Source organism: Vipera berus, assembly GCF_964194415.1.
Source record: "Vipera berus genome assembly, chromosome: 1".
NCBI lineage: Eukaryota > Metazoa > Chordata > Lepidosauria > Squamata > Viperidae > Vipera > Vipera berus.
This window is the reverse complement of record NC_138202.1, coordinates 1,861,321-1,882,245: the sequence shown is the minus strand read 5'-3', so window position 1 is coordinate 1,882,245 and position 20,925 is coordinate 1,861,321. Positions and strand designations below refer to the sequence as shown.

At 52.9% G+C, this 20,925-nt stretch overlaps 2 protein-coding genes across 3 annotated transcripts in view; one reads left to right on the top strand and one right to left on the bottom strand.

Moving 5' to 3' along the window:
- Positions 1–14,289, top strand: part of MLLT1 (MLLT1 super elongation complex subunit) — a 40,696-nt gene extending 26,407 nt beyond the window's left edge. For both annotated transcript variants that reach the window (XM_081333029.1, XM_081333028.1), the window contains exons 11-12: positions 7,273–7,344; positions 9,755–14,289. In XM_081333029.1, the coding sequence (XP_081189155.1) occupies positions 7,273–7,344; positions 9,755–9,883 (201 nt within the window). In that variant the 3' untranslated portion in view covers positions 9,884–14,289. The remainder of the gene's footprint in view (positions 1–7,272; positions 7,345–9,754) is intronic.
- Positions 1–20,925, bottom strand: part of LOC308677033 (nicotinamide riboside kinase 2-like) — an 828,951-nt gene that overhangs the window by 335,627 nt on the left and 472,399 nt on the right. The window lies entirely within an intron of this gene.

The window sequence follows — 20,925 nt, the reverse complement described above, 5'->3', positions numbered from 1 at the left end:
AGCTGTGAGTGCGAGAAACAGTCATAATTCACTTTTTTTTTTCCCCAGTGCCGTTACAAGTTCGGTCCTTAATCGAACAGTCATAAGTTGAGGACTGCCTGTAAAGGCAAGAGATGAGAAAAAAGAAATACAGCTAAATCTTTTCTTTCGGGTTCCTCCGCACCGCTATTAACTCCCAGCAAGCGCTGATAATCCTCGACTTAACAACATTTCATTTAGTGACCAAAGTCACAGCAGCCCTGAAAAAAGGGAATTATCCTTCCCCCCCCCTTGTTTTCACGCTTAATGACCGAAGCAGCTGCCTCCCCGGGGTCACCTGATCAAAATTGACGCGCTTGGCCCCCGGCTCATAGTTACGACGGTCCTCAGCGATCCCCTCTGGAGAGCTTCCGGCAAGCAAAGTCAAAATGGGGGAAGCCGAATCCGCTTTGCCCCCGTGTTCCTAACCTAACCACTGCAGGGATTCGCTTAACGACCGTGGCAAAGAAAGGTCGTGAAGCCGCCCAAAACTCACTTTAACCAATGTTTTCCTTAGCAATATAAATTTGGGGCTCGAATGTGGTCGTAACACGAGGATTACCCGTCTTTGGGTCAGTCTCTGCCGTTTTCCTGGCCACGTTTTTCAGGAGTGGTTTGCCGTTCTCCCGTCTGGAGGCTCCGAGGGGGTGAAGGCCCAGGATCGCCCGGCTGGCTCTGTGCCGAAGGAGGGGGGGACTGGAACTCCCCATCTCCTGGTTTCCGGTCTGTGGCCTTCACCCCCTTCCCCCCGCAGGAATCACCCAACTGAAGGCTCCAACAGTGGAGGCTTTTTAAGAAGAGACCGGACGACCGTTTGTCTGGAACGGTAGAGGGTATCCTGCCTGAGCAGAGGGTTGGTCTAGATGACCTCCAAGGTCCCCTCCAACTCTGCTATTCTGTTCCATTTTTATTCTATTCTATTCTATTCTATTCTATTCTATTCTATTCTATTCTATTCTATTCTATTCTATTCTATTCTATTCTATTCTATTCTATTCTATTCTGTTATTATTCCATTCCATATTTTCTATTCTATTCTATTCTATTCTATTCTATTCTATTCTATTCTATTCTTCCATTCTCCTATTCTATTCTATTCTATTCTATTCTATTCTATTCTATTCTATTCTATTCTATTCTATTCTATTCTATTCTATTCTATTCTATTCTATTCTATTCTATTCTTCCATTCTCCTATTCTATTCTATTCTGTTCTGTTCTGTTCTTCCATTCCTTATTCTATTCTATTCTATTCTATTCTATTCTATTCTATTCTATTCTATTCTATTCTATTCTATTCTATTCTATTCTATTCTATTCTATTCTATTCTATTCTATTCTATTCTATTCTATTCTTCCATTCTCCTATTCTATTCTATTCTTCCATTCTCCTATTCTATTCTATTCTATTCTATTCTATTCTATTCTATTCTATTCTATTCTATTCTATTCTATTCTATTCTATTCTCTGTTCTATTTGGTTATTCTATTCTCTATTATTCTATATTCTATTCTCTATTCCAGGGCTTTTCAACCTTTTCACCCATCATACCACTTTTAGGATATGGCAACATCCGAGTACCACCAGTCGCCTAAGCAAGGTGTCAAAAACTTAATGACCAAAAAAAAAGGGGGGGGGGAATGATAAAGTACAGGTAGTCCTCGACTTACAACAATTCGCTCAGTGACTGTTCGAAGTTACAACGGCACTGAGAAAATTGACTCGATGACCATTTTTCACCCTTATGACTCTTGCGGCATCCCCGGGGGTCAAGTGATTTACATTCAGACGCTTGGCAACTGATTCATACTTACGACGCTCACAGTGTCCCAGGGTCATGCGATCAATGGCCGGGGAGGGCGTGGCCAGCTCGACGTCACTCACGTCAGGGGCGCTTGTGCGGGCCTGGGCAGGACTGGGGCGGATCTGAGGGTCTCCGGCAGAGGGGGGTGGGACCGGGGCATGGTCCACTGGAGGAACCTGACTGAGCCTCAGGCCGTCCAGGGGGGGGTCTGGACGGTGGCACGGACTGCCCGGAGCCCTGGGCAGCGGAGGTCAAGCACCCAGCCCGGCCCTTGAGCTCCCACGGCACCAGGACCCCACAGCCCTGCCTAGCCCGGCTGCGCTGACCTCCTCCTCAAGGCTGCTGCTGCTGCTGCCGTGCTCGCTCTCCTTGGCCAGGTTGCGCATGGTGGGTGCAGGAGGGCAAAATTTATTTTATTTTTTTATTTATTTTATTAAACCTATATACCGCCCTTCTCCCGTAGGACTCAGGGCGGTTCACAAGGTTTTTTAAAACAATGCAACAAGTTACAAAAATTAAAAACAATTAAAATAATTACACTAACCTTGAAATAAAAACCCAAATTACAATTAAAAATACAATTAAAACCCCAGTTAATACTCTCAGTCAGAGGGTCAGAGGGAGGCCCACTCCATGCGAGGAGACCTGGCTTTGTAACCAAAGCATCCTCAGCAATCGGATGGGGCCTAGAGAGCTGCTGGAGGTCCAGCCGATCTGAACCCGACCGATTGCGGTTAAGAACCTACATTAGGTCTTATCTCGCTGCGATGAGGGAGGCGAGGTGTAATTACTTCTCCACCCTCATCGCGTCCGCAGATAATCGCCCGGCCGCCTTGTTTAGGGTGACTCGCTCCCTTCTTAATCAGGAGGTGAGGGAGGATCCCTTGCAGGGTCGTGCCGAGGAGTTTGGTCAACATCTGTCGGATAAAATCGCTCGGATTCGGACCGGTTTGGACTCCAGCTGGGCAGAGTCTGACGATCAGGACACGGGCGGTCTTGTCAATGTTATCTGGGAGGAGTTTGATTCTGTGACCCCTGATGAAGTGGACAGGATTATGGGGAAGCTGAGTTCCACCACATGTTTATTGGACCCGTGCCCTTCTTGGCTGGTTTATGCAGCTAGGGAGAGGACACGAGGCTGGCTCCAGGTGGTTATATCTGCTTCTTTGAGTGAGGGTTGTTTCCCCACCATCTTGAAGGAGGCGGTGGTGAGACCTCTCCTCAAGAAGCCTGCCTTGGACCCAGCTGTATTGAACAACTTTCGTCCAGTCTCCAACCTTCGCTTTCTTGCGAAGGTTGTTGAGAGTGTGGTGGCGCATCAGCTCCCTCTGGTCCTGGATGAAGCGGATTATCTGGACCCTTACCAATCGGGTTTCAGGCCCGGGCACAGCACGGAGACGGCATTGGTCGCTCTGGTGAATGATCTCTGGAGGGCTCGGGATAGGGGGTATTCCTCTGTCCTAGTCCTATTAGACCTCTCGGCGGCTTTCGATACCATCGACCATGGTATCCTGCTGCAGCGTCTCAGGGGATTGGGAGTGGGAGGCACGGTTTTTCAGTGGTTCTCCTCCTATCTCCTGGGACGCTCGCAGTCGGTGTTGGCAGGGGGGCAGAGGTCGACCCCTAGGACTCTCGCTTGTGGAGTTCCTCAGGGGTCGGTCCTCTCGCCTCTCCTGTTCAACATCTATATGAAACCGCTGGGTGAGATCATTCGTGGTTTTGGAGTTGGGTATCATCAATATGCTGATGATACCCAACTTTTTATTTCGACCCCAAACCACCCCAGTGATGCCCTCGCTGTGATGTCCCGTTGCCTGGAGGCGGTTCGGGTCTGGATGGGGAGGAACAGACTTCAACTCAACCCTGACAAGACTGAGTGGCTGTACATTCCGGCTTCCCGAGACACCTGGGATGTTCCACCTCTTTCTATGGGGGGTGAGCTTTTACCCCCTGTGGATAGGGCTCGCAACTTGGGAGTCCTCCTAGATTCACGACTCACTTTGGAGGATCACATAGTGGCCGTGACTAGGGGGGCTTTTGCCCAGGTTCGCCTGGTGCGCCAGTTGCGGCCCTATCTGGACCGAGATGCCCTACGCACAGTCACTCATGCGCTCGTGACCTCTCGCCTAGACTACTGTAACGCTCTCTACATGGGACTTCCCTTGAAGACTACTCGGAGGCTCCAACTGGTACAGAATGCGGCCGCGAGAGTTGTCTTGGGAGTTTCCCGGTACTCCCATGTTACACCTTTGCTCCGTGAGCTGCATTGGTTACCAGTTGTCTTCCGGGTAAGGTTCAAGGTTTTGGTTATGATCTTTAAGTCCCTACATGGCATGGGTCCGCGATACCTCGAGGACCACCTGCTGCCGGCGTCGACTCCCCTCCGCCCTGTGCGCGCCCACAGAGAGGGCCTCCTCAGGGTGCCTCCTGTCAAGGAATGTCGACTGGTGGCCCCCAGGGGGAGGGCCTTCTCTGTGGGTGCTCCGGCGTTATGGAACCAACTGCCGGTTGAGCTCCGGATGGCATCAGACCTCCGATCCTTCCGTCGCGGGTTGAAGACCCATTTATTCGAACTAGCGGGTCTGGCCTGATGGGGGTACTTGGGTTGTTTATAGGTTTGTTTTATTATTCTGGTTTTAACTTGGGCATTAATTTAATTATCTTTTAATGTTTGTACTGTTGTTTATATTTATGCCCTGTGAACCGCCCTGAGTCCCTTTGGGAGAAGGGCGGTATAAAAATCTCAATAAATCTTAAATCTTAAATCTTAAATCTCTGCACCTTCTAGAATTTTCTTAATTAATCTCGACCTCCCAGGGGATCGAGAGGGGGGGGTGGGCTTCCTTCAACTACACATCCTGAGTTCGTTTGTCCACTTCCACGGGAGGGAGTGTCTTGGCCAGCTTTGTTGGGGGTGGGTAGGGGGCTGGGAGACACAGGTGAGAACTTGCTGCTTCAGGAAAAAAAGGCACAATTATTGGTGCAAATGGATTGGGGGCTTTCTTTTTCCCCCGCCCCTCCCCACTTGCTCCCTTCAGAAAGGTTGGCACGAGCGAGCGCGCCTTCGCCCATCTCCGTAGGAACTCTTTTCATCTTCCGGGTTCTCCGGCATGTTAACAGCTGCTCTTCCATCGCTTGATTTCGCCCGTTTGTGCGAATGAATAGGAACCCGGCTTGTTTTCCCTTCCTAACCCCCCCCCTCACCCACCCCCAGCTCAGTCATCTCTAATGAACTGATTCTTTTGCATTTCTTCCTGCTGAAGATTGCGGCTTTCGGAGTCTCGGAGTCGCTGCAGATCCGGAAGGCCGCAGGGAAAGGGGGAATCTGAAAAAAAAAACCACCAAATTTATAAAGGGGGAGGAAGGACGACGCGGGGAAGCACAGCCGGACGAGGAGAGGTCCCGGCAAAAGCGGGGAATGGCCGAGTGTGACGGGCGAGGCTGGCAGGGGAAGGCTGGGCCGGGGCAGGGTGAGGCAAATGAGCTGCAGCGGCAAACCACCTGGCTGCCGAGCGCTCGCCGTTTCCTGTCGTTGCGCCGGGAGGGCGCCCAGCCAGGTTGGGGCAGCGGGGGCCGGTCCCTTGCCATTTCTGGGATAGCCCCGGGGGGGGGCAAATTTGGACCCGGCCCTGGCATTTGCTGGTTTGGTGGCTCCATAGGCAGAGCTGCTCTTGTCGGAGAAGAGAACTTTGCAGCTCTGCCCACGGAGCCACGAAAGCAGCAGGTGGAGCGCCGGAGGGCTCGGAGACGGAGGCCGCTGCAGTGGGCGGCCGGGCCATTGGCAAGACAGAGCAAGGTGTCTGAGCAGAACAAGCGGGGCAGGTAAGGAAAGAAATCCTCGCTCCCCCCCCCCCCCACAGAAATTGCCTTTCTTTCCTTACCTGACTTCCAGTCCCCGTGCCGCTGCTCCTTCGCCATCCCCCCCCACCGCCGCGTGCAAGGAAACGAAGTTTATTGGGGGGAGAAAAAGGTCAATCAATCAATTCCAACTTCTCGTGAAAGGTCGGGAAGTTGGAACTGATTGATTCACTGTTTTTTCCCCCCCAAAAAAAACTTTGCTTCCTTGTACACGGCGGGGGCGGATCGCGAAGGAGAAGCGGCACGGGGGCTGGGAAAGAAAGGCAATTTCTGGGCGGGGGGGGGAAGCAAGGATTTCTTGTCCCCGCTTGTTCTGAGGTCGCTTTCCGCTCAGACGCCTTGCTCTGTCTTGCCAATGGCCCGGCCGCCCACTTCAGCGCCCTCCGTCTCCGATCCCTCCGGCACTCCACCTGTTGCATTGGTCGGCCTGCCGGCCCCCACCTCAACGCCCTGCCTACCGCCACCCAGCACGGACGCCCCGGGGCTGCAGGGGCTGGCCTGGCATGGGAAGGGCAGGCGGCCCACCCTCCCGCCACCATGCAGGGTAAGGTTGCCGCCCCCGCCTCCCCCAAGAGTTTATTTTATTTTATTTTTTTTACTGACCTGCCTTTCAGCTGCATTCCGTTTCTCCGTTCGCTTCTCAGCCTTCGCCGCGTCTTTGTGGGGACTAGCGGTTAAAAAGAAAAAAAGTTCCATCAGACTAACTTTGTGAGATCTGGCGAGAAGTTAGAAAGTCTCGTGGAACTTTTTTGGGTTCTTTTTGTCCCACAAACGCGTGGCGAAGGCCGAGAAGCCAACGGAGAAACGGAATGCAGCTGAAAGGCAGGTTAGTAAAAAAAAAACACCACTTGAGGGAGGTGGGGGCATCTGGGCGGACGTGGCAACCTTATCTTGCGCGGCTTCGGCAGGTGTCTGGCAGGGGGAGGGAAGCAATTGGTCTACCCCCATGCTAGCGGCGCCGCGTTGCTTCTCCACCCCATGCACAGGCCCCGCCCCACCCCTCGCACGCAGCGCCCTGCTCTCCTCTCCCGGGACGGCCGATCAGCTGGAGCCCAGCGCTGACCCCGGCGCCTCTGCAGAGCCCCTGCAGCTCCGGCTGTCTCTTCCTTGGGTTTCTGCGGCGCTGACGCCTCTTCGGCTCCTTCCTCTCCACCCTGCCAGGCGTCGCACCACCTGCCAGGTGCTCGCGTACCACTGGTGGTACACGCGTAGCACGGGTTGAAAAGCCCCGCTCTCTTCTATTACTGTATTCTCTGTTCTATTCTTCTCTGTTAATTCTGTTCTTTTCCATTCCATCCCATTCTCCCATCCAATAGCAGAGGCTGTCCTTGTCGAATATGGGCCCGGCCCTCCTTTTATAAAAGCCACGGAACCGAAGCAGGCGGAGCCGATAAAAAGAGAGTATTCGTGGCCCAGGGTCGGACTCTGGGCTCCTCGGTGGCCTCTGAGCTGGTTGCTTTTTCTCGCAGATGTTTCATGAGCCAACTAGGTAACCTCGTCAGATGAGGAGATGAAACGTCTGCCAGAAACCATGCTGGGGTCCCCGCAGTTGGAGCCTCCTAACTGTTCTTCTCTCCCTCCCCCTCCCCAGGCTTACACGGACGAGTTGGTGGAGCTTCACCGGCGGCTGATGGCTCTACGGGAACGTAACGTGCTACAGCAGGTGAGAAGCGGGATTGGGTGGCTCTGCCAGATGAGGGAGGCCAGGATCCTTCCCTGGCTTTGCAATTCTTGGAAGTGACAAGAGTCCTGTCAATCGCAGGGGGGGGCAAGGGGGGGAGAATACATTTGTAGAATTGCCTGGCCCAAAGGAGGGAAGGAAGGAGAGTAGAGGGAAGGAAAGAAAAGAGAGGTAGAAAGAAAAAGGCACGAAGGAAGGAGGGAGAGAATAGCAAGGAGCCCTTAGACTTATATCCCGCTTCGCGCTGCTTTTACAGCCCCCCTCTAAGCGGTTTACAGAGTCAGCCTATTTGCCCCCCAAAATCTGGGTCATCATTTTACCTCGGAAGGATGGAAGGCTGAGTCGACCTTTGAGCCGGTCCAGGATCGAACTGCTGACAGCGGGCAGAGCCAGCCTGCAGTGCTGCACTCTCGCCGCTGCGCCACCAGGGCTCATTAGAGAGAGCCGTAAAGCGTTACGAAGCGGCATACAAGTCTTTAAGTCTTTCCGCTCTTGCTATTAAAATGATTGCCACACCACTTGAAGTAACGCAATTTTGACCCACCCTCGCCACAATTCTCCCTAAGACCCGAACGGAAGGAAGATGATATTAAAAACACCACATGAAAAGGGTGGGGGGTGGGGGGTGGGTGGGAAACAGGAACTCCTGGGACGGTATTCGGAATCCTATCCCCCCCCCCAGGAAGGGACCTTTAAGGTCAGCTAGTCCATCCCCCCTGCTGCTTGCGAGGGATGACCAATCTGGCCTCTGCAGCCTCCAGAATTCCTGGGACCGGCAGATCCAGGGGATGCCAGCAAACGGGCAGACAGGCAAAGGGCCGAGGTCTCACCCGGCCCAACTCAGCGGGTTAAGCCCACAATTCAGAACAACAACTTTCCGGATTCGAAAACAGGCCGGAAACCCCGAGGAGGTGGCTGCCCGCCGGCCTGGATTTCAGTCCCCTCCTGCAGGGGACCCTTCGACTTTTGAGTGCCCACCGCTGTTCAAGTGAGCGGATGGGCAGGCCAGGTTTTGCCCTGTTTCGCGACCTTCCTCGCCACAGTTCTTAAGTGAGCCGCTGCGGTCGGTAAAGTTTAGTAAGACGGTCGCTGAGCGAATCTGGCCTGCCCATGGACTTTGCTTGGCAGAAGGTCGCCAAGGGGAGAAAGTCCCCCGACTCCCGGGACACTGCAGCCCGCCGTAAATGCGAGCGTCCGGATTTTGATGGCGGGATCAGAATGGGGGGGGGCTGCAAGAGCCGTAGGTGGTGATAAAGGAAGATGTTTGTAGCTCTGGGCTGGCAAGAGGCGTCCTGGGTGGTCTCTGGGCTTGGGGCTTTCCTTGCGGACGTCTCACGACCCAGCTAGGTAAGAGCCTCAGTGCTAGAAGGGAGACAGGTTGGCAGCAGAGGGAGGAAGAAGGAAGAGGAGGATGGAGAAGAGGGAGGAGGAGGAGGAGAAGGAGGAAGGGAGGAGGAGGGGAAAAGAGGGAGGAAGAGGAAGATGGGAGAAGAGGGAGGAGGAAGAGAAGGAGGAGGAAGAAGGAAGAGAAGGAGGGAGGAAGAGGAGGAGGAGAAGGAGAAAGGGAGGAGGAGGAGGATGGAGAAGAGGGAGGAGGAGGAAGAGGAAGAGAAGGAGGGGAGGAGGGAGGAAGAGGAGAGGAAGAGAAGGATGGAGAAGAGAGGAGGAAGAGGATGGGAGGAGAGGGAGAAAGAAGAGGAGAAGGATGGAGGAGGAGGAGGAGGAAGAGAAGGAGGAAGGGCGAAGATGGAGGAGAAAGAACAGGAGCAGGAGGAGGAGAGGCTATGGACTCCTTGGTGCTCTCTGAGCTTGCTGGTTTCCTTGTGGACGTCTGGTGACCCCAACTAGGTGACCTCCTCGGTGCTTTTCATCCTCATCTTCATCACCAGCACTGAGGAGGTTACTTAGTTGGGTCACGAGACGTCCACAAGACAACCAGCAAGCTCAGAGAGCACCCAGGACTTCCTCTTCCTCCTCCTCCTCCTCCTCCTCCTCCTCCTCCTCCTCCGCCTTCCGGCAATGATGGTGTTCCCTAGTTTGGGCATGAAGAGGGACCCCACAGTCGTCGTCCTCCTCCTCCTCTCCACTAACCCCCCCTCCCTTCTAGCACCGATGATGTTACCTAGCTGGGTCCTGAGACGTCCGTGAGAAAGCAAGCAAGGCTCAGCGAGCACCCAGGACACCCCCCCACACACCCACACCCCCCCACACACAAAATCCTAAGTGTGGGAAAAGGGTCCCCAATCAACTTCTCCCTGTGCCATTTTATCTTCCCCCCCCACCCCCCGGGTCCCTAAGCGAAGGGGGGGCCAAGTCGGGGGACGTGCCCGTCAGGCCTAGAGGCGGAGCCTTAACCCTCTTCCCCTCCCCTCTCCTCCCCCCCCGTGCCCAGATCGTCAACCTGATCGAGGAGACGGGCCACTTCAACGTGACCAACACCACGTTCGACTTCGACCTCTTCTCCTTGGACGAGACCACCGTCCGCAAACTGCAGAGTTACCTGGAGGCGGTGGCCACGTGACCCTCGGCCCCGGGAGCAGAGCCCAGCCGCTTCTCGTTGGGAAACCGGCACCCCCCGTCTCTCCGGGGTTAGGAAAGGGGGCGCCCGCCCACCCCACCCTACCCCGAACTGCGGCCGCTGCCTTACTCTCCCGTTGCGCCTCGGAGAGCACTGCCTTAGGGAATCAGCCACGCGCTTGGAACACCCTCGCTGCTGCCGCCGCCGCCACTCACCCCCCCCCCCCCCGGACTTGGATTCTCCTTTTTGGGCTTCAGCTGAGCGCTCGCCTCTGGCCGCCGTCCTCCCCCCAGCACCCACCCACCCCCCAGTTTGCACCGAAGCCGGCCTGGAACTCCTTCGAGGGAAAACGGGACTCGTGCCGGGTTTGATCCCAAACGACGTCGGCCTCCGTCTTCTCGCTCCAGCCTGGTTTGAGAGCAAGAGAGTCTTCGGGAGGGGGGCTTCGGCTCGTTTTTTAAGGAATACACTTTGGGGAGGGGGGGAGAGACGCGCGCCTGGAAGGGACGCAGCGCTTATTTCCGTTGGACCTGCAGCCTCTTCCGCGGGGTGGTGTGTTTGTGTGTCTGGAGACTGTGCCATCGCCCTGTGCCGCCACCTGGCCTCTGCAGTTGCCGAAGGCTTCCGGCAGCCTAGCTGTATCGGGGGGGGGGGTCGGAGGTATTTTCCCCCCCCCACCGCCAGGGGACGGCTTTGCCACCTGCCAAATGCCCACGGGTCGGAAGGGGCGGGGTCGTTTTTGGCACGCCAAGGTGGTTCGGCGGGATTTCTGGCACTTCCGCTGCCGAAGATGTTTCCCCGGCGTCTTTTGGCGCCGCGATTCTCGGTTCCAGGTCCTTTTCCAGTCTTTGGATCGGCTGGGACCGTCAGGAATACCGTTATCGTACGCTGTCCGTTTTCCACGCATACCTGCAGATCACCGGTCGGTGTCTGTACGTATGTACCTATGTGTATTTACGGTGTAAAAAGGGGAAAAAAAAGAAAGGCCGAATCTGGTCTCAAAAGAGGGTTGGGTGGCGGGGGGGGGCCCACGTTAAGGCTTTTTTAAAGGTGGGGTTTTTTTTGGTTTGTTTAAAAGAACAGGTTGAAATAGGGCTTTTGCGCCGTCTTCTGTCGGTTTGCTCCAAAGGGCGATTTTAAAGAGTTTTAGAAGCAGCGTGGGGGGGGGGGGGAGAGAGAACCCAGAGGCGCCCGCGGCCTTTTTTTTTTTTTGCCGGGCGACGGACCCCTCTCTGTGGCGTCGTTTGTCGGTTTGTTTGTGTGGTTTTTTTACAATTTGCCAGCAGTGTTGGAGGAACGTGGTTGTTGTTTCTTTTTTTTAAAAAAAAAAAAAATTTAATTTGCCAAAATTGCCCCTTAAAAGAAACCTCATCTGCTCCGGATTCCCACGCAGCCAGGTTTGGAGCGAAAGAGGCGCTCGGTTGTACGGAAACGTGTTTTTTTTTTCTCTCTCTCTCTCTCTCTCTCTCTTCCGACTTTGGCGATTCCCGAGAGACTCTGCTCCCCTTGGACAACTCCGGGGGGAATATTTGTAAACTATTCCTGGCTTGGCTGGCCTCGGCGGCATTTCAGGCAAGGCAAAGCCCTAAGTAACAGGAACATACACGGGCGTCCTTCCCCCCTCTCCCCCCCCCATTTTAGCGTTTAGAGACCCCGGACGTGTGTGGTGGCAAGAAGGAAGCCCGTGTGACCCTCTCCACGCCTGCTGGGGATGGAGCCCCCTCCCCAACTCCTTAGGCCTGCCCCCGGGGCCTTCTCCACCTTGGGCCAAAGGCTGCCTGCCGGTCTGCAGCAGGGGCAGGAAGGGTTGGCTTGCAGCTCAAGCCTTGGCCCACGCAATAGCCCCCCTCCTCCATTTGCTGGTTCCCTCCCCCCCCCTTCCCGTGGCTTCCCTAAAAGACTGACGTGGCAATAAGCTGGATCTGAGTGAGGTCATGTTGACCTCGATCCCTGTTCGAGGCCTAACCCACCCACCCACCCCCCTTTTTTTTTTTTTGCTGTCTCTGTGTGTGTACCGATCGTTGTTTACACTGTTTGAAATGTCAGGTTGTCCGGCGAGGCGTCCTGACCTTCGGCGAGGCCCGGAGCCAGGTGGAGATGGCCCCAGTTTGGCCGGTGGGCCGAAGGCTGAGCAGTGCCAAGCGGGCAGGAAACCCACCGGGCGAGGCCCTCTTTTTCTCACGTGGCGTTCCCATGGAGCCGCCACGCTCTGCTTGGTCAGCAACACTACCGCTGGGGCCAGCCTCCCCGGCCCGATCTGCTTCCAAGATGGGTCCTTCCCCAAGCCGAGGGCTGCTTTTTCTTCCCTCTGCGCCCCCCCCCCAAATCTCCCATTTGATCACAATCCCTCCGTGGCTTTTAAAGCTGCTTTGAAGTCAAAAGAGGGGGGGTCCCTGTGCTTCCAGAGGGCTGGGGTCCCGGCACTCGGCTGGGGAGGGGGGGGTTGTTGAAAGGGCTGGGAGGGGGTGAAGATGGGAAGGGTCCTCTTGAATGAATCCTCTGGCGTCTCTGCCGTAAAGGGGAAGGGGTCCCCTCCACTGGAGTAACGGCCTTTGGAGAGCTGGGCTTCTGGGTCAGCGTGTGTGTGTGTGTGTGTGTGTGTGTTTGTGATTCAGGTCCCCTTACCACCTTGCTCCCCCAAAGGCTGGACATTTTGTGATGGGATGGCAGCCCCAATGAACGGCTGGCCGGCTGGCTGGCCAGCGGCGGGTGTCCGGCATGCCCCTTCCCACGGTAGAACTCTCCCTTATTTAGGCGCGGCTGTGTTTGTGTTGGTGCGGCGGGTGTGCTGCGAGATCGTCTCGTGCCTCGTCTCCTCCTCCGGACTTTCCTGCTTCTAGCGCCGGCTTCTTCCTGCCATCCGATGCTCGGCTGATGACGTCCTTTCTGTAAGACCAGAAGGTCAAAAGAGAGTTTTTCCCACCAAGGTTGAGGTTGCCGAAGGTTAGTTTAGTCTCTGGGGAAGACGGTTGGAAAACCACTTCTTTAAAAAAAAAAAGAATTGTCTTTTTGGTCGGCAGTGCGGAGGGGCATCAAAATGGTCTTATAAACCTGGGCTCTATTTTCAACGTTGTCCGGTCCTCTAGATGTTACATTTGGGTAAAATCTCGGAAAGGAGGCAACGTTCGAATAAGGGCGGGAGTTTTGGAAATCCCAGCGCTGTCTTTGGTTGGTTGTTTGTTTTTTCCCCCCCTCCCCTCTTGCTTCTCTTTTGCTTTCCTTTTTTCTTTTTTTTTTTCTCTTTTTACACAACCTTGTGTCGGATATTGTACAGTTTTGTGTCAGATATTCATTCCAGACCTCGTTGAGCGTGGAAAGAGCGGGCTGGCATCTTCCGAATCCGAGCCGGGGGGAGATTCTCACCACCCCCCAAACACGGCAATTTTTACGGCTTGTGGACTTCAACTCCCACAATTTGCCCCCCCCCCCTCCAGCCAGTGGGGAATTGTGGAAGTCCACAAGTGGGTAAAGTTGCCACGTTTGGGGACTCCCCACGTAAGCTGGTTTTGTCTGGTCTGGAGGCCACCAAGCGAAGCAAGGCAGACACTCGGGCAACGCTGAAGCCACCTCTGTGCTTGCGGCGGTTTAATCCGAGGGGCGCACAACTCGAAAGCATCGGGGGGGGGGAACGTTTCATTGGGGGGGTGGGCTTCTCCTGAAGATCTGGCCCACGGCCCTAACGTGTCCCGGGTGGCGCTTTGGGTGCCCTGACCGTGGCGATCCCAGTCGTGCCAACCTGGCTGGCCCAGCCTGCCTCTTTTGCCAGTCGCCGAACTAAATAATTGACAGAAAATCAAATAATTCCCACAGAGGAAGCCAAACCTGAGTAATTTTTTTTTTTTTTAAACCGGAATGGCTCTTATCAAATCGGTCCGCATTTCACAAAAGCCCTGTCGGCTTCTCTTCCTCGGTTTCCCAGAAGGATTTATAGACTCTCTCTTTTTTTTTGGGGGGGGGGGTTTGTTGTAGCTGGACCCCTTCCCCACCCCATGGAGGGCTGCCCCTGGCGCTCAGAGGGAGCGTTGCCCCCTCCTCACTTTAGGCAGCCTCGGCTTGAAAAGGGGGGGTCCCGTTTTGTGCCCCGTTCTCTGAGGTGCGGTTTTGGCGGGGCTCTGAAGCCCCCCCACCCTCGATTGGAAGGGGCTCGGGTCAGAAGCCCCCCCCTCTTCGCCCCAGCGTTTGACCCACCGACGGTCTCCCCAAGCACGAGGGTCTTCCTCCTCCCGCCCCCCCCAGTCTGTTCTCACTGTGAAAGCTTTTGCAGCACCCCCGTATTTTAGCAGAGCAGGAGGTCTGCTAAATCGAGGGGGGCTTGTTCCAGCCTTTCCAGCTTCGAAGAGCTGGGGGGGGCTTCCAACTTCCAGAATCCCCCCACCCCCAGCCAGCCCATGCATGGGCTGGCTGGGGGTGGGGGGATTCTGGAAGTTGGAAGCCCCCCCAGCTCTTCGAAGCTAGCAAGGCTGATTGTTACGTAGGTCAAATGAACCCTCCCCAGGATTTTTCAGAGTTTCGGATCAGAGGTGCCATTTCAGGGGTGTTTTCCCCCCCCCTGCCCCCCCCCAGCTCCCCTTTGCAGTCCGTTCTTTGGTGTTTGGAAAGTCAAAAAAAAAAGTATTTTTGGAGAACAAAATCTAGCACCGCGCACTCTCTCGGTTTTTTGCACTGCATTTCCTTGGCCGGAGGGGGGGGGGTTTGGGGGGAGACGGCATCCTTTTCTGAGTAAGGGGGCTTTGTAATCTTCCAGTCTGGTGGTGAGAGCCGTAGCCCCTTCCCTCCGGTAAGGGGTGGGGGGGTTGGGGTGTCTTTCCCGGCACCTTCCTTTGAGCAGACACCCTAAAAAACGGTAGGTAATTCCAATGAAACATTTCTTATTTTTTTGTGGCGGGGGGTGTGTGTCTTTCCTCTTCATTGCCAAGCGCATCAGTTTTACACACACACACACACACACACACACCTGTCCTGTCTGAGGCTCTCCCTGTGCTTGGAGGTGGGGGGAGCCGTCTGGCCTTGCGAACAAAGAGGTGAGGGGGGGGCATTTTGCCCCCTTCCAGCGAAGCAGCCCTTAAGGCAAGTATTGGGAAGCTTCGCACTCGCTCCCCCGAAGCGAAGGTATTGAGCCAGCCGGTCCGTCAAGGCAGGTGTTTGATCAGGTGTCGGGGGGGGGGGCAGAACTCACCTGTCCTGCTGCGGAGCCCGAAACAAACCTTTATTTTTGGGGGGGGGAGGGGAAGATAAAAGTCGGGTGGGGATGGAAAATGTTTGTTAATAAGTTATGGGGATCGTGGTCTTTTTTTGTCCTGACTCTTTTTTTAAGCTGTTTTTTTTTTTTTGGTTACATTTGTGGAATTTACAGAGGAGTTTTTATAGGAAAACTTTAAAAAAAAAGAGAACCTGGAATAAAAGGTGAAAGTCGCAATCAAGCAGGGGTGTCGTTTTTTCTCTCTCTCTCTCTCTCTCTCTCTCTCTCTCTCTCTCTCTCTCTCTCTCTCTCTCTCTCTCTCTCTCTCTCTCTCTCTCTCTCTCTCTCTCTCTCTCTCTTCGGGAGGGCCCCCCCCTCAAAGTCCCTTTTGCATCCGGGGGTGGGGGTGTTCCACCAACCTGCCCATCAACGGTGGAGCGTTTTGGGGTTCGCCTGCTTCTCCTCCTGCCACCCCCCCACCCCCCGGTAGGGTGATCCAGAACTGAGACCAAAGGGTGAAGCCTCACAAGCCCAGGTGACCCTCCTCCACCCACCTGGAAAATGGGGGGGGGTCTCCCTAAGAGCAGGGAAGGAGAGGAACTTCCCAGACTCCCCTTTTGGAGCCTGTCAGGGAACGAACCCACCACGGAGGCCGTCCAGAGTCCTCCTGGGCTGCCCTTCCGGGCCAGTTTGGGCCCAGGGCACCGCCTGGCGGGGTGCCTAAAGAGGAGGGGGGATGGCAAGCTTCTGCCCGGCTCCTTTAGGCCCCTTCAGGTGGGGGGGCAGGGGGACCGGTCCTTGCCAGGCCAGGACTGCCTTGCAGGGAGCTTTGGCCGGGGAAGGTCGGGGCTGCTGGGGTGGCATGGAGAAATGGGGGGGAGGGGGCTGCCTGCTGCATCTTAGGGCCCCCTCCCTCGGTTCCGGAAGGGGAGGGAGGAGATGAGGGAGGGGGAGGGAAGGAAGGAAGGACCAGAGGGGGAGGGGGACGGGAAGACAGGAAGTAAGAAAGGGAAGGAGAGCAAAAGAGGAGGAATAGAGGGAGGAGAGAAGGAAGAACAAAAGAGGAAGAATGGAAGGAAGGAGAACAAAAGGAATAGAGGGAGGAGAGAAAGGGAAGGAGAATAGGAAGGAAGGAGAACGAAAGAGGAAGAATGGAGGAGGAAGGAAGGAAGGAGAACGAAAGGAAGAACGGTGGTGGAGGAGGAAAGAAGGAAGAACAAGAATAGAGGGAGGAGAGAAAGTGGAAGAGGAGAGAAGGAAGAACAAGAATAGAAGGAAGGAAGGAGAACAAAAGGAAGAATAGAGGGAGGAGAGAAAGAAGGAAGGAGAACGAAAGAGGAAGAATGGAGGGAGGAGGAGGAAGGCCTGACTAGGTTAGGAAAAATGGCGGATTAAGGGTCCCTCTCAGTGAAATGAGATCCATGCATGTTCCAAAAATACACGGAGGTGCCGAGGCCGGATTCATGTTCACGTCACCTCTGAACACTCCCTCACTTCTGCCCGGAGCCATTCTGCAGAACACGATCAGCCTCCCCCCTCCCCACAGCCCACCTGGGGCTGTTGCCCTCCCCCCTACATGGGGCTGTTCCACCTCTGACCACGGAGGGGGAGGGTGGGAGATGAGCAACCCAGCCGGGGTGGGAGGTGAGGTGGGGGAGAGCTTTCGAGAGAGCCACTCACACACCTTTGTCACCTCATAGCTTCACTACTACATGGTGGGGCTGCCCTTGAAGACCACCGAACGCTCCAGCTGCTCCAGAAGGGAGCCAGATGGGCAGCGATCGGTACCCAGTTTGCTTATGGGGGCAATTCAAGGTGCCCACGGCCTGGCTGAGGAATTCTGGGAGTTGAAGTCCACAAGTCATAAAAGGGCCAAGTTTGAAGACCCCTGGTCTACAGTATCCTCTCTCTCTCTCTCTCTCTGTGTGTGTGTGTGTGTGTGTGTGTGTGTGTGTGTAGGTCTTGGCATATTCGGGTCTTTTCCCGTGTAATAGTGTGTCTTGGCAATGTTTCGGCGAGGTCCCACTTGTCATCTTCAGGCTGGTGTCTTCGGCTTCCTGCTTGAGCTTCGTGTTTGCTCACTCAAGCACGAAGCCGAAGACACCAGCCTGAAGATGGCGAGTGGGACCTCGCCGAAACATTGCCAAGACACTCAATCTTACACGGGAAAAGACCCGAATACGCCAAGACCTACATACCTGTACCTGTGAAAATCTATGAATATATATATATGTATGTATGTATGTATGTATGTATATATACATTGTCCCATGTTTGGGGCCTAGCAAGGTAATCTAAATAGTTAACAAGCATTTAACATATATATATGTATATGTATATGTATATATGTTAAATGCTTGTTAACTATTTAGATTACCTTGCTAGGCCCCAAACATGGGACAAATCTTTATTTCCCGTTTCGGCCTAACCGAAGGCCATCGACAGGCAGTAGTCACAACAGTGACAGCTCATATTTGTGTAAATTTTTTAGATTGCTAACAAAGAATTAAAGGGAGACTGATATGCATTTCAAACTTATTTGTTTTCATCAGTCAGCCATACCCTTCTGAGATTCGAACCTGGGCTGATTGCACATTAGGCAGTTGTTTTAACCTCTAGGCCGCAAGCTCTATCTCACTTTGTTAGCTGAGAAGCAAGGGAGATATGTGTTAAATGCTTGTTAACTATTTAGATTACGTATATATATTTAAAAAAGACAAATCTGGGAGTATCCTTTTAAACTAACCCATTCTCTTCAAAATGAGAAATTTTCATGTATTGGGCGGATCACAGAGTCCCTCTGTGTTCGTCAAAGGTGAATGGGCAAGTCGCAGGAACCCAAGCGGTAAAAAAAATCCAAGGAACAACCAATTTATTTACCGAAAAGATCGATACGCTTACCTAGACTGAACAATGGGACTCTTGGCAGCTGGCAACCAGGAACCCATCGAGATCATATCAATTAAAATCAACAGTAACGGCTCACATGCATAGCCTCTGGGAGTTTGTTTATTAACTAAAATTAATAAAAAAATCCATTTTAATTCATCTTGGCCCCGAGGCCAAGGAAAACAAGCGGGTTGTCGAAGCTTTTTATAAACTGCCTCCCATAAAGATAGGATTTTCCCTGCATTTATTCCCTGGCTACAGCAGCGGGTCCTGTGTATTTATTAAGAAAAAACTGATCGATAAATAAGATTTCCCTACGTGAAGAGGAAGAGCAGAAGAAAAAAATCACCCTTGTCCTGTTGTGACTTCTTGCAACTCAAAATGGTAGTTTTGGTGGGAAATGCAGCAGCTGTTCTCCGTATGAATTTCACCTTATCTACCTGCCGTGGATTAGTTCCCAACCTATGACGGCTTCCCTTTTGTCGGCTTCTAATTTTAATTAAAACTTCATTTAGGCGCAGGCACAGGAGAGCCCAGCAGGTTTTGCAAAGGCCTCCAGGTTTTGAGACGAAGACGAGACAAAAAGCCAGAGGGGAAAAAAAAATTCAACCCCTGGAGATTAGACAAGCCTAGTTCTCAGGGTTAGTTAGCACATCAGATTTGGTTGAAGTAGTAGCGCTCGTGGTGCCGTGCGTTGTGGAAAGCTGGAACACTGGGCTAAACAAACTATGATTCTGAGGGGGTCTTGGGTGCTCTCTGAGCTTGCTTGCTGGCCAACGTTTCGTTACCCAAACTAGGTGACATCATCAGGGGGAGGAAGAGGACTGTGGGGTCCTTGGTGTTCTCTGAGCTGGGTGGTTTTCTTGCAAACATTTCATGACCCACCTAGGGAACATTATCAGGACTACCACTCTTGGCGTAATGAAACGCCTGCAAAACTATCAAGCTCAGAGAACACCAAGGGCCCTGTAGTCTTTTCCTCCTCCTCCTCCTCCTCCTCCTCCTCCTCCTCCTCCTCCTCCTCCTCCTCCTCCTCCTCCTCCTCCTCCTCCCAGCAAATCTTCCTCCCTTCTAGCACTGATGACGTTACCTAGTGGGATAATGTAACGTCTGCAAGAAAATCCACCAAGCTGAGAGAGGATCGAGCATAGACACACACCCCACACATACCCACAAAGTTCAACCTGAGCTACAAATATTTTCCTTTATCGATAAAAAGGGTGTTTTAGGACCGAACCCGATTCCCTGACCCGAAAGAGCTTAAGTCAGTTGACATAATGAGGACATGGGATGATTGAAACAGCGAGTGGGAGGGAGTGTACCCGAAAGCCCAATTTCTCAACCTGGGTGATTTTAAAGTGGGAGGACTTGGAAGGCTGTCTGGGAAACTCTGGGACTTGGAACTTTTCTTAGCCTCGTGCCTCGGCAGGGATATTTCCCAACGAGGCAGCAGGCCGAGCGAGGGAGATCCCTGAATTACAATTTATTCAGAATATTCTGATAAAAGGGATTCAAGGAGGGGAAGCTGGAAACCCATCCGACACTCCCCTTAGAGTTAAGACACCAAAGAAAGTGACTGGACAGGACAACAGTCACTTCCCCTTTGCACAGGAAATCTGCTACATGTAGTCAAACATGTTACATGCATGTCCAATTAAATGAGGCCTGACCACAGAAGGGGGACAACATGTAAGATACTAACGAGGAAAAAGCTTGTTTGACATTCACGAAGGGACAAAACAGACACCAATTAGCAACAACAAGCTTTTTCTTATCAGGAGACATTCTCCAGACATGACCTCCTATAACTTTATCTTTCCAGTTTGGAAATCTTAGAAGCTGTTGTTGTCAATTGCTAAGTCGTGTCCGACCCATCGCGACCCCATGGACAATCTTCCTCCAGGCCTTCCTGTCCTCTACCATCTTCTGGAGTCCATTTAAGCTCACGCCTCCTGCTTCAGGGACTCCATCCAGCCACCTCATTCTCTGTCGTCCCCTTCTTCTCTTGCCCTCAACCTTTCCCAGCATTAGGCTCTTCTCCAGTGAGTCCTTCCTTCTCATTAGGTGGCCAAAGTATTTGAGTTTTAGCTTCAGGATCTGGCCTTCTAAAGAGCAGTCAGGGTTGATCTCCTCTAGGACTGACCGGTTGGATCGCCTTGCAGTCCAAGGGACTCGCAGGAGTCTTCTCCAGCACCAGAGTTCAAAGGCCTCAATTTTTTGGCGCTCAGCCTTTCTTATGGTCCAACTTTCACTGCCATACATTGCAACTGGGAAGACCATAGCCTTGACTATACGCACTTTTGTTGACAGGGTGATGTCTCTGCTTTTTAGTGTGCTGTCTAGATTTGCCATGGCTTTCCTCCCCAGGAGCAAGCGTCTTTTAATTTCTTGGCTACAGTCCCCATCTGCGGTGATCTTGGAGCCCAGGAAAATAAAATCTGTCACTACCTCCACTTCTTCCCCATCTGTTTGCCAGCAATTGAGAGGGCCGGATGCCATGATCTTGGTTTTCTTAGAAGCTATCAATCAATCAATCAATCAATCAATCAATCCCTACAGCAATAGGATAAAAAGGTTTCCTACATTCCAGTCTGTCATGATTTGATAAACCCTTATCACCATTTCAAAAGAGAGAAAAGTCAAATGCTAAATGAAACTTTAGTCCCATATTTATTCTGAATATATTCAATCCATCTTCTCCATTCCACAATATATCTCTGTTGCGAATGTTCTTTCAAATATGCTGAGATCTTTGCCATTTCCGCCAGATTAGAAACTTTCAAAGTCCACTCTTCTATAGTCGGCAGTTCCTCTTTCTTCCAATATTGCGCTACTAAAAGTCTTGCTGCCGTAATTAAATTCAACATCAATTTAGTATCTGTAACATTAAAGTCTGTAATAATACCCAACAAAAACAACTGCGGAGAAAACCTTATTTTTTTCTTAAATATCTTTTGCATATTCCACCAAATTTTAA